Here is a 13,631-nt window from a genome sequence, read left to right as displayed (position 1 = left end):
ATCTGGGATGAGGGGATAAAGATCAGGTAGAACCCGGCGACCGTAGCACCAGTACCACCTCACCGCTACAAAAAATACAAGGCCACTGATGATTTCAATGCTTGCCTTCCCAGTCATCCCAAGCCTGACTCTGTCATCTCTAAAGCAGCGCAAAGGCGCTTAAAAATCCTTTCTGCACCCATCTCTGCATCACCAGACCCTCCATTGGTAGGCGCTTGGACAATATAGGGAAAAGATTCTCCCTTATGTCTGCTGTCACAGTGTGAGCAGCCAGCTCACTTGTGATCCTGGGGAGCTGTGACATCCAGATGTGGTCTGACGTCAGCAGTCTGCTTGATTTGATCCCTGAAGACAGGAAGGCAGAAGCAAAAAAGATCCTACAGGAGAGAGAACGTACTTCTTCAGAAATTATAGACCGTGCTCTCAACATTGTCTCCATGCGCTTCCATTAGTTGACCAGAGCAGCAGTCTTAAGATGCCAAGAATGGTTCAAGGCTACCTCTTTTAGAGGTGAAATCCAATCAAAGTTCCTGAACATGACCTACGACAGCGAAACTTTGTTTGGTAAATATTTTGATGCTGCCTCACTGGCTATCAAAATGGACACTGATGCCGTTAGATCTCTTGGCACTCTCCAGTTCAAGAAGCTGCCTTTTCCGGGAGCTAGAGGGAGAGGTGTGACTACCTTCAGAGGGGGTTATCGTGACCTGAACATTACCAGCCTCAATCTCAATATAGGCCCGCCTACCATCAGGCCTACCACCAACCACCCTCAGTCACCTACAACATGCAAAGCGCACACCGAAAGCAACCCCCCAGGGTCGAGATACAGACCTCAAAACGTGACTTGGACCAGGTACCAGCTACATCAGTTCCTTTCACCTATGTGGGCGCGTATATCTCCAACTCCCTAACCCAATGGAAGGAGATAACATAAGACAACTGCTGAGATTCACAAGATGCATACTTACAGATTCCTTTACATCCAAAGTATCTGTTTTACTGTAGCTTGTAACCGTTACCAATTTAAGGTCCTTCTCTTTGGACCCATGTCTGCCCCTCGGATTTTCACGAAATGTCTGGCCCCGGTAGCAGCCACACTTCGCAAGCAAGGTCATCAGGTATTTCCCTGCCTAGACGGCTGGCTGCTAAAGCCTCAACAGTGCAACAAGCCTCCAAGGCTACCACAGCCTGCCTTTCACTGTTTCACAGACTAGACCTCAGTCAATTACCCAAAATCCTCGACCATTCAAAGTCAAACAGGGATGTTTTTGGGTGCCAACTTTGATACCATCAGAAGCAAAGCCTGTTTTCACAAGACAGACAACTAAGATTATCCCGTCTGGCTCTAAAGATCTCTGAAAGAAGGTCCGTTTCAGTGTGGATGTTCAAGTCGTTCCTCGGCATGATCTCCTCTGCAAAAAACCTGGTCCTGCTGGCACGACCCGTAATGAGGTCTCAGCAAGAGGAGCTCCAGATGCAATGGATCCTCGTAAGGCTCCTTCGAGGACCTAATCGACATTACCCCAAAGATGCGGGAGACACTAGAGTGGTGGTCTTAAGCATCTAATCTCTCACAAGGCCTCACATTCCTCCATTCAATGCCGGACTTAGTCATCACGCCCAATGCCTCTTTGCTGGGCCATTTGCAGGACTTGCAATTCCAGGGGAAATGGTCTGCACTTCAAAAAGTGATGCACATCAATCATCTAGAGTTCAAAGCGATTTTTCTCTCTCTTTAAGCCTTTCTGCCTCGAATAGCAGGATCCTCCGTACTGGTTCATAGGGACAATACTATCAGCATGTAGGGGAGAACAAGATCTCTATCGCTCTTAGGAGGCTCAAGACCTTTGGAACTAGCTTACAGCCCGCAACATATCTCTAAAAGCCAAGCAAGTGTCAGGAGTGAACAACACCTTGGTGGACACTCTCATCCAAACAAGACAGTTGTCACGAATGGGAGTTGAATAAGCTGATGTTGGTCAAGATCTTCTTCTCGCGCTGGGGCAAACCAGCATTGGATCCCTCTGTGACAGACAAGAATGCCAAATGCCAGTTCTGCGTCAGTCCACACCCGCTCCCAGGGTCACGGGCTAATGCCCTTTCAATGAGATGATCCGGGATTTATGCATACGCTTTTCCCCCTTCCCTCTCATACCGGAATCCTCATCAAGATAAAGATGGAGCACCTATCACCTTATTCTAATAGCTCCTAAATGGCCCAGGCAGCTTGGGTTTATGGAGCCCCCTGCTGCCCTCGGAGTCCAATCCAATCCAGTCCTCGGAGGCCTACCCAAGATCCAAACCAACTTGACAAGGAACAATGGCCAGATCCTACACCCCGAACCAGCCTCTCTCAAGTTACTTGCATAGCTCCTGAATTCAACTAATCCCGAAATGTATATCTTCCTCAAGACTGTAGAGGCATTTTGGCCAAGGCAAGAACTGAATCGACAGACGAGACCTACAGGTTGAAATGGAAAAGATTCTGCTTGTGGTGTCAGCAATCTAACCTGCACCCCTTGGAAGCATCAATTGAGCAGATCCAACCTTACCTACTCTCTCTAGCCAGATCAGGATTAGTACATGCATCCGTAAAAGTACACCTGGCTGCAATTTCAAGATAGACGTTCTGTTCTTTCTCCTTCGCTGTGAGGTTCATCGCTTTCTTGGTAGTTGGAGGGTGTGTTGTCATCAGTGGAAATTGTATGAAGCTACCTGTTTGAGGGGTAGACTTTCGACCCTTAGCCCTTTCATGCTGTAATAGTCCCAACCAGAAGTTGTCATATAGAGCCACTCTGATCTTTGGCTACCTTTAGCTGTAAATGTCCATGCTGGACTCCCAGATAACTCCAACATACAAGGCGCATTGTAATTATATATCCTTGTGTCAGCCAAATAAGGACATGAGAAATGTGTTTCAGGATTTATCTGGGAAAAAGGGGTTCATTTGCCAAGAAGCTTTTGTTTTCCACATGTTCTCGATGGCTTTTTCAGAAGGTTGTCAGGGGGTGGAGAGTCAAGGTGTAGCCCTAATGAATAACATAATATGCGACCCTCTAATTTGTTATAGCCTTATGCGCAGGCTGTTCCAGCGAGCAGCTTTTGAGCTACTTCTGGTAGCTCTCCATCTATCTCTAAGTAGCTCTCCTGTTTGGAGCCCTGTGCACTAAAATACAAGTTTTTGCTTCGATGAATTAATGTGGATACCAAAACGGAAAAAATATGTAGTTGAGACGAAAATGTGTCTATTTTAGGAACTCCTATGCTTATGTTGGGTGAAGAATGGTTAAATGAAAAGACAAGTTACCTCTTGTGGTTTTGAGGTTGATATAATTGAAGTCAACGTTTTAGCTTACGGATGTGAGAGTTGGAGTCAAACATGGTCCCAACGTTTCTCTGTTCTTAACCATGAAGAAAACACAATGCAAGCCTTCTGACTGACTAACTATGTTGTGAGTAGGTATCCTAAATCCGTAATAAATAATATCAAAACTAAGGTGTTTCGTTACAATTTAAATTTGCAGGGAAATTAATATGAATTCAAAAGTAAAGCAGCCAACATTGTTCTTTAAGATAACAGTTAATAATATTTGAAATAACATTTGCGTTCTGAAATGACACGATATGCAAGACTTACTCAGCACTTCAGTCTTGCTAAACTGTAAACTGTGACACTTTTTGCATCGTTCCAGATAAGAGTGCTTGTTTTATTATCACTTTGCCGACGTGTAATATTTGTCTATGTGCTTTGTCTACAGAGCTGAATAGTGCCGATTTAAAGGGATGCATCAGTGATAATAGCCTTAGTAGTAATGCTAGTCTTCCCAGCGTGCAAAGTTGCAGGAGGCTCGGAGAGCGAAGAGTTGCAAGCTGGGCTGTATGTTTTGAACGACTTCTTCAAGACCCGTTTGGTGTGAAATATTTTTCTGTGAGTTCCAATTATCTTTGACACTTAATGAATTTCGTTTTAGATTTTACTTTCTGGTTAAATATTAGGTGTTTCAATGTCTGTAATGTTGAAAATGGATACACGCATTCCTCTGCATTTTAAGAAATGTGACCGGTTGGTGTTTATTTTGCGAAATACAAAAGATAATAAAAATCAGCTAAGAAATGTTTTTGTTGTCCGACTCTATCATCGCACTTCTGGTATTATTTTTCATAGGTATTTCTAGGTATGTGTGTGAATCAGCTTTAACGTCTGTGGAAGGAAAAGGCACTGCGAAGACCATAAGAATCGAGATCGTATTGCAAAATAACCATGTTTTTAATTTTCAGAAAGGAACTAAATTCTCTTTATCCATTTTCATATTGTGGTTAACAGCCAGTTTCACATTTCAGTTTTAATGCAGGAAGATCTGCCACCCATTCTTACTTTGTTAATCTCCAGCACTTGTAGTATATTCAAGGTAGCACATGTGAAGGCTGCTGTCACGCGATATGCTTTAAGCTTGGTCTGCAAACCTCGACTCTCCAAGGCCCAATATGCCTTACTTAAGGCCAGACACCTATTCAGAACTTTCCACTGCGCTTGTGCAGACATGGCAGAAACCCCTCACATAACAATGTGTCTCATGTCCATTAACATATGTCACCATGGCACTGCACACCACATAGGCAGAGTTAAGATGTGCTAAATATTACATCTGTGTGAAGGAATGGTTTCTTTAGCAAAGGGCTAACATTTGACTGTTTAAATAGATTTGGCAGAAGGCTTTGTTTGAAAGATTGATTATTGAGATGGCACAAAAGGGTCCCCAACATTCTTCATAATCTTAGGGTGTAGTTTGGGGTAGGCCTGGGCGTTGAATTTCGTTCCGTTCGCGGAACTTGGGTAATTTCTTGTTCCGCGTAGAATGCGAAATTGCCCCAAATTCTGCGTTCCACTACTTCGCGAAATTTTTTGCTTGTTTGCGTTCTCAAATGCGTGTTCTCGAGATATTTCCCCCGAGCACGCAAACAGCGATTGCGAACAGCCAAAAAGCATCGTGAACAAGCTATTCCACTTGTTCGCAGAGATTTTTTACCGTTTCGCGGTGATTTGCATAAAGCCATTACGCAAATTCCGCCCACCCCTAGTTTGGGGTTGACGTCATAGTGTCATCCTGACTTTGAGACTATTTCTAAGGTTATATATAGAATGCCACGAAAGAGGTTTGCTAGGCATAGCAGTTCACCTAGATTAGTTATTGATTGCGCTGCAAATGTGACATTTAAGTCTTGAGTTTTATTTTCTTGATCGACAATTGTATGAATACTTTTGATATTATTTATAGAAAAAAATTGCTAAGCCATGGCTAAGGACTGGCAACATTGCAGATGAGAGGTTAACTTGACGGGCTTCTTCTATTGCAGAAGGAATAACATTCTGTTTTGAAATGTATGCTGAGGCTTGGAACATGGAAAAGCGCTTGAAGAAGTATTTTTAAACTTGAAGAGTGTATAAAACCATGATATGAGTCTGAAAAATGTCTGTCGTATTACTGTTCAGTCACATCACCTGTTGAGTAGTTGAGTTTCCTTGCCCACCGTGGAGCTGGTATCTAAGTGTGCGCTACTGGGACTTTCACACCTACCCAAGACAGAATGGGCTGCAGCTAGCAGGGAATCTGTTTGTGTATTGATGGTAGCTGGGTTTGGCTGGTGGAGCTGGTTACACACCTAGACCAAGAGAAGAGCCTAGTGAATGAGACCTTGGAGCAGCAAGCACAATAAGTCAATGTCTATCTGCTAGTATGTCTGCTGTGTTGTCCCTACTGGAGGAGTGTGTCCTAGGTGTAGACTGGGCTCATCATGCCTCAGTCCTGCTGTAGCTCCGAAGTGTGCAGTGGAAATGAGAGTGTACTTCTCGTTCAGACAGGCAGTGCTCCCCAATCAGCATTGAACAACCACATTGGTGACAGAAATAACATAGGATTATTATATGTAAGAAGTGGTTCGCTGATAAGTATAGCATCAGCTAGAGACTGCTGTAGTGAAGTCTGCAGACTTTTTCTGGTATAAATATTATCTTTCCAGCCGGAGGACATTGATGAGGCAGCTGCACTGACTGACAGGTCTCTCATTAGCAATTGTGGTGTGCAGTATTCTATAGTGTGGAACGGTTAGTGAGGTACAAACTAGTTTCTCTAATTTTATGCCACTTTGATCTATGGCTCCTTAGGCATCTGTAAAAGAGAATACTTACATTATGTGCACTTACTATGTATTGAAAACAATATTCTGTGGTCTCTGTTGTTAAAATAGATGATCAGTAAAGAGGTTGAGAGCAACAACGCTAATCATTACACTGCAGCTGTTAAAAGTAGACCAAAAAGTGCTTCTGAAGAGTAAGGAAATACTGAGCCCTTCCAAGTAGACATTTAAAGTAATCTAAAATCAGTGACTAGCGTATTGAAATTAATCAGATAAGTGTTGGTTAAAGGAAGGTGTCAATGAAAGCACTGGAGCCAATGTTCAGTTTACCATATATAGAAAATGTCAGTGTTACAAAATATTACTGAAAGGCAGAGCAGAAGTAAAAAGATACTGTTGGTGCTATAACATAAGATTACTGGTTTCCTGAAAGAGGTAGAGGGTAATGTACACAATTAATTGTGAAAACCAATTAAAACCTTGAGGATTATCCACCTTTTCTTCATGGGAGGAGTACCTAGAACACTAACACCCTAGCGTAAAGCATTGGCTCTGTCCAGAGTAATAATTGCCAGATTCATAAATTTCACTGCTAGAGCTATAATTTTGCAAAATGCCTGATGGATAGGGTCAGTAACCTCTGAGGGGTGTACCATTATGCTGCCTCCTCTTTTCACTCTGAAAGAGTAGAAATCATGTAATCATTTCAAAGCGGTCAAAAAGCAGAGAAAACAACATACAGTACATGCTTCGTTTTTTTTTTTTTTTTACCCTGCAAAATTATGAGTGATGACAAATGGCAAAATATTCTTTAGTGGTCTAGAAAGTGTTCCAGACCGGCCGGTTTTGGCAGAAACAAGGCTCGCATCATTGCAATAGATGTAGAAATGGTTGCTATACAGGAGATGCAAAGGGTTCTGTAGATGTTCAGCTTATGTGATGAGGTACAGGTCTATTCAGGACTGCAACATATTGTTGGTTAGCTTCAGCGTAGGAGTCACGGATGGTAAAATGGAGACAGATCTCAATAATGTGTCAATAAAATATTGCAATCGGTGTGTGTAATAAATTGATGACTTTAAATTTCTCAATTTAAATAAAATTTTACTTAAATGCACAGATATAATGTGCTAGTGGAAATACAGAGTTCAGTTAGCTTTCTTACAGGAAACTCATCAGGTGGCTACTGAACATGTCACGCTTGCCAAGAAATGGAAAGGCCACTTATTATCTGCAACTTATTCGGCATATGTGAGAGGAGCAGCATATTCATGGCATCCGGGATCTAAAAAAACTGTTCAGGATGCTGATAGGCTTTATTTTATGCTGCTACTTGTTTGTTAGTTTAAAAAAAGTAATTATTTGCGGTGGACAAGTGTGCATCTCAAAGTTAGGGCTAGATGGCTCACAAAAAATAAACCGGTGCTCAATATCTAGTAATGAGATACAAAGCAGTCAGAATTAAATAAAAAGGCAATGTGTGAGCCCTAGTCAGATACACCAAGTGGATTGATCCCAGTCAAAAAGTCTGAAAAAGCGTTTTAAGTGCCCAGCATCTACCGAATGCATTGGTATTTTGTAAACCGACCTATGTACTAATATGTAGTTCAGTATAATCTAAATCCTAGTGGCCACCAGTAGACCTTGGCCATTAATGCGCCAGAGGTAGGTCACAAACTATCACCTACTATGATTGGCTACATTTACCGGCATGATAGCAGATCACCATGTCTGTGATTGCTTTTAAATAAAGAAATCTTTTTTTTAAAAAAAGCAGTTTAAGGCCCAAAGTACTAGCAGACCACCTAGGAACATGCTTCAAAGGGGGACTTAGGGACAAGTGAGAGAGCTTCCAAACGGGGGCCTTGGTCGCAAGCGTCCCTAGAGGAAGGGGGTACAGCTGGTTCGTCGGTACCAAGGACGGGCGGCTCAGGTGCAGAGTGGCTAGGTCAGTTGGACTGGGTGCGTAAAGGTGATCCTCCTGGTTAGGGATAAGCAGCTGGCAGGGGCACAATCAGGACAGCTAGGCCACTCATTAAGTGGGGCTCAGTGATACTGACGTCCCTTGACAGCTGCTCTGTCATGGTGCAGTGGGAATCTGGATTGGACTCCCCTGTTGGTGTTTGGTGCAGGGCGTCGGATACCACTGGTATTGGTGCTGCACAGCACTGGTTGGTCCTGGTGTCTTGGTGGGGAGAAGGATCTGGTATCTCTTCTCCATTGTCTGAGACGTTGGTTGGGCCAAGGAGCTTCAAGGCGGTGAACTGGACTTGCTCTTTGGTGCCCTCAGACTGCTGGGGAGTAGCTCCTCTGCTCCAAGGGAGACTGTAGGCAATTTTTGAAGTGCTGGCAGGCTACCCAAGGATTGTGCTAGATTTCCAGCTTCCAGGACGAGTCATTCTGTAGGGATTGTCGAGAGGGTTGCGAGTCACAAGATTTCATGACAAAAGTTCACAGTTCGACTGCAGGTGCCAAAGGCAGTGATTGTTCCTCATCCTTCTCTTGATCCATGGAATCTGAGTTATTGGGTATCAACTCGGAAAATCAATTTGGGGCGTTAAGGGAAGTGACAGGTAGTAGCCAATGTGCTGCCTACCTTTAGAGTGCCTATATGACCACTTCCGTTAAGATATCAGCATAACCCTGACCCTAGAATGCTAATTACGTCCAAAACAAAATGAAGGAATATGAAAAGGTGGTGTCCCCATCAGCTAGTCCACCTAAAGGGTGGTGCTGGCTTGGTGTTGGACACACCTCCAAACTTACTAGTTTTCCGGCCTGGCTTGCCGCCAAAAGTGGGGCCTGGACAATGCGGCGGGCATCTCCATTATCTAGAGTGGCTGGGGTCGCATAACAAAGGTGGGGGAAGCCTCTATAGCTTCCCGCCTTGGAATGCAGATCCTGCGTGGAGGAGGTATAAACCCCTCCGCCCAGAGCAGGCTTTGTTCCGGACCTTGAGAGCGAAGGCTCTCACCTCAAGGGGTCAGCAACTAGTGTGTGGTGGCAAGCCGGCCATGACCAGTCAGTCAGCATAGTGCACCCTGCCTTGGGGCTGTAAAGTCTGCTGTAGGGGTGACCTGCCTATACCACATTTAGTGTTTTGGAGGCATGGCACACAGAAATGTGTTCCTTGTCGACTTCATTTTTCTCCTCACCATGACACACAGGCTGCAATGGTAATTCAGATGAGCTTGGTGAGGGGTCCCTTAGCGTGGCAAAATTCATGCTACAGCCCTAAGGGGCCCTCTTTAGTCCCAGTGCCCTAGATACAAGGGATACTATTTACTAGATACCTTGATGGAGCCTAAAGTAGTGCCAATTGTGGAACAATGGTACAATTTAGACGAAGAATACTGGTACTGGCGACCTGGTTAAAAGGAACCCAGTGCACTTTCATTCAAAAAGTGTGGGGTAACCATGTCTAAAAAGGCTCTTTTCTACAATGTTCTAGCGGGGGAAAGACCAAACTTGAATTCAAGTGGATGCATTCCAGAATAAAAGGTTTAGAGCGGATGTTTGTACAGTGATTGCTCATGTTTTGGAGATGACCAGGGAAGTGGTGCTTTTTGTAGCATCAAATTGAAATAAATGATGTAGAGTGGTATGTATTAGTAAAGTTTTTATCTGAACACATACAGTAAAGCAAACATTAAAAATATGATACTTAAACCTGGGAAAGCTGCTAATGGTTATGCAGCAAAGACATACATCTAAATGATTAATAGTTGTTTGGTAAGGTCCTGCATCACTTCTGTGACGTCATTTCCTGTTTGAATTGTATTTAAAGGAGTCCATAATAAGTGATAGATTCATATGGCCACATTCATGCGCTTAATTTTTGTCTCGCCAACTTGCTTCTATTTAAGTCCAGAATTTTTGCTTGTTGCATCCTGAATTGCCTTCGGATCCTCTTCTGAATGCCCTTGTATGGCTCTTTAATCTCTTTATTCTTGTGTGTTTTTAGTGAGAGTTTGGTGCCTTGTTTGTCTATTTCTGCATTAATCTTCATCTTCAACCAAGAGCTACAAGATCCCCAAATATGTTATCCAGTATTGGGGTACCTTTCATAGATTCACATGTCTGAATCATTCCCCGTTGTTAAGATGGGAGTCCCACTGTAAAATATACAAGCAGTGCCTTAAATCCCTAATAGACTAAAATGGCTCTAGGCCATCTCATTAGTAGCCTATCAGTGTCCTTTTTAAAAACAGGACCAAATGTTGGCATACAGCCAATCAGCTGTCAGCACCCTCTAGAACACTCCTAGCAGGAGCCAGTTCTCTTCAGATTTTCACTACACGTCGCGTGGAAGGGAGTCTCCCTGAGTGCTACTCAGTTTTATTCTTCTACTCAAACATTCTAGACATTATGTCAGACAAAAAAGGCCTTTTCCGCCCTTGTAAGGCTTGTGGGAGGAAAAGAGTACATGTGGATGATCCACACAAAGAATGTATTTATTGCCTCCATCCTAGGCATGAAGTGAAAGACTGTAAGATCTGTTGCACCTTCTCTAAGAAGACCCTCAAGGACAAAAAAGGAAAATTGTTATTGTGGCTCCAAACCACAAAACATTCTTGTTCTTCTGATGAAGAAGACAGAGCTTTAACATCCCACAAGAGGATTAGATATCAGGACAGATCCTCGGGTGAGGGAAAGAAACATTTTAAATCTTCCCAGGAAAGGGTTTCAAGTAAGTAGAAGGCTGCCAAACATTCTTCTGAACCAGAGTTGTCTGTGTTCTCTACACCTGTAAGGAAGGATAGCGATCGCCCTAGAGCTTCATCTTCTGATCCTGTAAGTAAAAAATCCCTAAAGAAGCCATTGTCGACGTCAATCTCTCTCTCTCGTCGAAGACAATTTGTGTGACCTCATCAACGCCATAGTCGATGGCTACAGTTACGACAACGGCGATTCAGTCTCCTATTCTCTCTAGAAGAGTCTTCATCTCGTTGAAGACTGTCTTCCTCCGTCGACTACCATTCCGTCGACGAAGACACCATCGAGAAAGGTTCCGTTGACGACGACACCGTCGACGAAGGTAGTTCCCTTGCCTATGGTTTCTGCGCTGTCTACGCCAGTCGACGATAATAACTCAGGTTACCAGAGTAACAAACATTTTTACACCTGTCTATGCAGGATTATAGCAAGGTGTCACCCTTGCTTCATTCGCATCTGGTGGAAGGGCACGTTGAGGAAAGATGATGACGATGATAACCGCCTCTATGGGATAGCTCACAGTCCATCTGAGCTCCATGTAAAGTGCCAGGAAGATGATGAGGAGAACGATTATCAAGGCGAGGCGCACTATTACCAACATTTGTTTATGGCTCAACGGCATAGCTATCAGTTTAACTTCATTCAAGAACCGCGCCCCATGTATATGGCCCACCTGTCGCCTTCATTAATTGAGGACCTGCAAGCCATGTTGGCGGATTATAGGCAAAGGTTCCCTTCTCAACCAAATAAATTTGTAAACTAAGTTCCTCAAGCGGAAGAATCTACGGATACTCCTGGGATTTTGCCAGGCTCTGGGACAATTGACCCGGAGTACAAAACCCTTCCTCTTCAGAAGAAGAGGTTGAGGAAGGTGAACTGCCAGATCCAACATCTACTCCCGACCCCTGGGACGATTACGCTATTCCGCCACCATCTCCTCCTCCGCACCTTCCTTCAAACCCTCCGGAGGAGGATATAGGGAGCTTCATTACTTGATGCAAACAGGTTCCATCTACCTATGACAGTAAAGCAGACAGAATGTTTCCTTTAAGATTTCAAAGCAGACACAAGAAAAGTGGTGTGCTCAATTCCTATCATCGACCATATTTGGCAGGAGTGCATCAGAATCATGAAAACGCCAGCATCCATACCACCGGTGCTGCCTCGTGTTGAAAAGAAATATAGGGCTCCGGATGACTCCCCATCATGCCTTATTGGACATCCGAAGCCAGATACAGCCATCTCCCAGGCTGCACAAAGGCTGCCAAGAATCCGGCTACCCTGATTACCACCCACAGGTAAGGAAGGGCGTAGAAGGGATATTCTTTGAAAAAGGTTCTCTTCAATGGCAGCTGTGATAATCAGAGCAGCAAATGTTCTAGCCATTATCGGCAGCTGTGACCTCCAAATGTGGTCTGAAATGGCAGGGTTAATAGACCTAATTCCGAAGGAAAATAGACAGGGTGCATGCAAAATTCTGCTGGAGGATGAACGTCCAGCCTCAGAGACAATAGACTGTGCCCTTGATGTAGCAAACACTGGTTTTCGGCAGTTGGCAGGAGTGGCCGTACTTTGACGCCACGGAAGGCTAAAAGCAAAACTTTTAGGCCAGAAGTACAAGCAAAGATTTAGGCCAGAAGTACAAGCAAAGATTCTTGACATGCCTTTTGACAGTGAGTCACTCTTCGGTAAACACATTGATGAGGCTCTATTGGCAATCAAAAATTATACGGATACCGCAAAGACTTTGGGAGCTTTACAGTACAGGATAGTAACTTTCAGAGGTGCTACAGGGCAAGGATTTGCCACTTATAAAGGAGGATACCAGAGACCTCAGCGATACCAACCATACCAATCCCAGTATCGACACTCTTATAACCCTCCATTGTATCGGCAATCTTCAACGGCTGGTTTCTCTCACCAGGGAGGCCGCAAGCGAGAACCCCAGCAAAGCCGTGACTCAAAAAAAAAAAAAGTAGAAAGCAATGAGCATGTCAGGGTACCAGTCCATCTTCCCTCCCTACCCGTGGGTGCAAAGATTTCCGGTTACGTGCAAAGGTGGTACGAGATTACATCAGATCGCTATGTTTTGGACCTAGTTACCAAGGGTCACCCTCAAACATTTCTTCAGCGGACACCATCCACCCAACCCAAGAGCCCCCCTCCCCCTTGTATTCACATACTACGAAAGAACGTTTTGGCTATGCTCCTCAAGGATGCTATTGAGACGGTGGCATTCGCCCAGAAAGGGAAGGGTTTTTCTGTAGTAGGGGATCTCTGTGTATAGTCATAATCTAGAGAATAGTCCCGCCCATGTGCGTGGACCCCGGCAATCAAAAATAATCTAAGTTGTCAAATCATGCAGAAACTGCAAAGACACTTAAGAGAGAATTTAAAGACAAATAATGCAGCCTATATTCACAGGCTACACTGTACAGTACTTCAACTAGAAATTCCACCAAACAACACCACACACAACACAGCCTGCCCAGTTTCTACCATAGAGAAACTTGCCTCTACCAGTAAAAGACTCTGGAATGATAGAGAGGAAGGCATGGACAGACAAGCCCCATAGGCTGCCATTATGTGGCTTAAATAGGATACTGTGCCTTTAAGAGAACTTTCCAGAACTTTCTCCCAGTATCCCAGAATGCACAGCAGGTCGTTTTACTTTCTGTTCTTTTTTCCGGCTCCTGCTAACAGGACCCTGGCATTGAGCTCTCCCCTTTTTCAAGGGTTTATTGGATTTTTTGTGCACTTTGTGATTTAAAAGTGTT

General features: G+C 44.0%; 1 protein-coding gene across 6 annotated transcripts in view; it reads left to right on the top strand.

Moving 5' to 3' along the window:
- Nucleotides 1-13,631, top strand: part of RGS12 (regulator of G protein signaling 12) — a 691,597-nt gene that overhangs the window by 334,771 nt on the left and 343,195 nt on the right. For all 6 annotated transcript variants that reach the window (XM_086964151.1, XM_086964150.1, XM_086964152.1 and 3 more), the window contains one exon: nucleotides 3,762-3,931. In XM_086964151.1, the coding sequence (XP_086820277.1) occupies nucleotides 3,762-3,931 (170 nt within the window). The remainder of the gene's footprint in view (nucleotides 1-3,761; nucleotides 3,932-13,631) is intronic.

The sequence above is a fragment of the Lissotriton vulgaris genome, chromosome 3_2, assembly GCF_964263255.1.
Source record: "Lissotriton vulgaris chromosome 3_2, aLisVul1.2, whole genome shotgun sequence".
NCBI lineage: Eukaryota > Metazoa > Chordata > Amphibia > Caudata > Salamandridae > Lissotriton > Lissotriton vulgaris.
The sequence above is the reverse complement of the archived record's forward strand: the minus strand, read 5'-3'. Positions and strand labels throughout refer to the sequence as shown.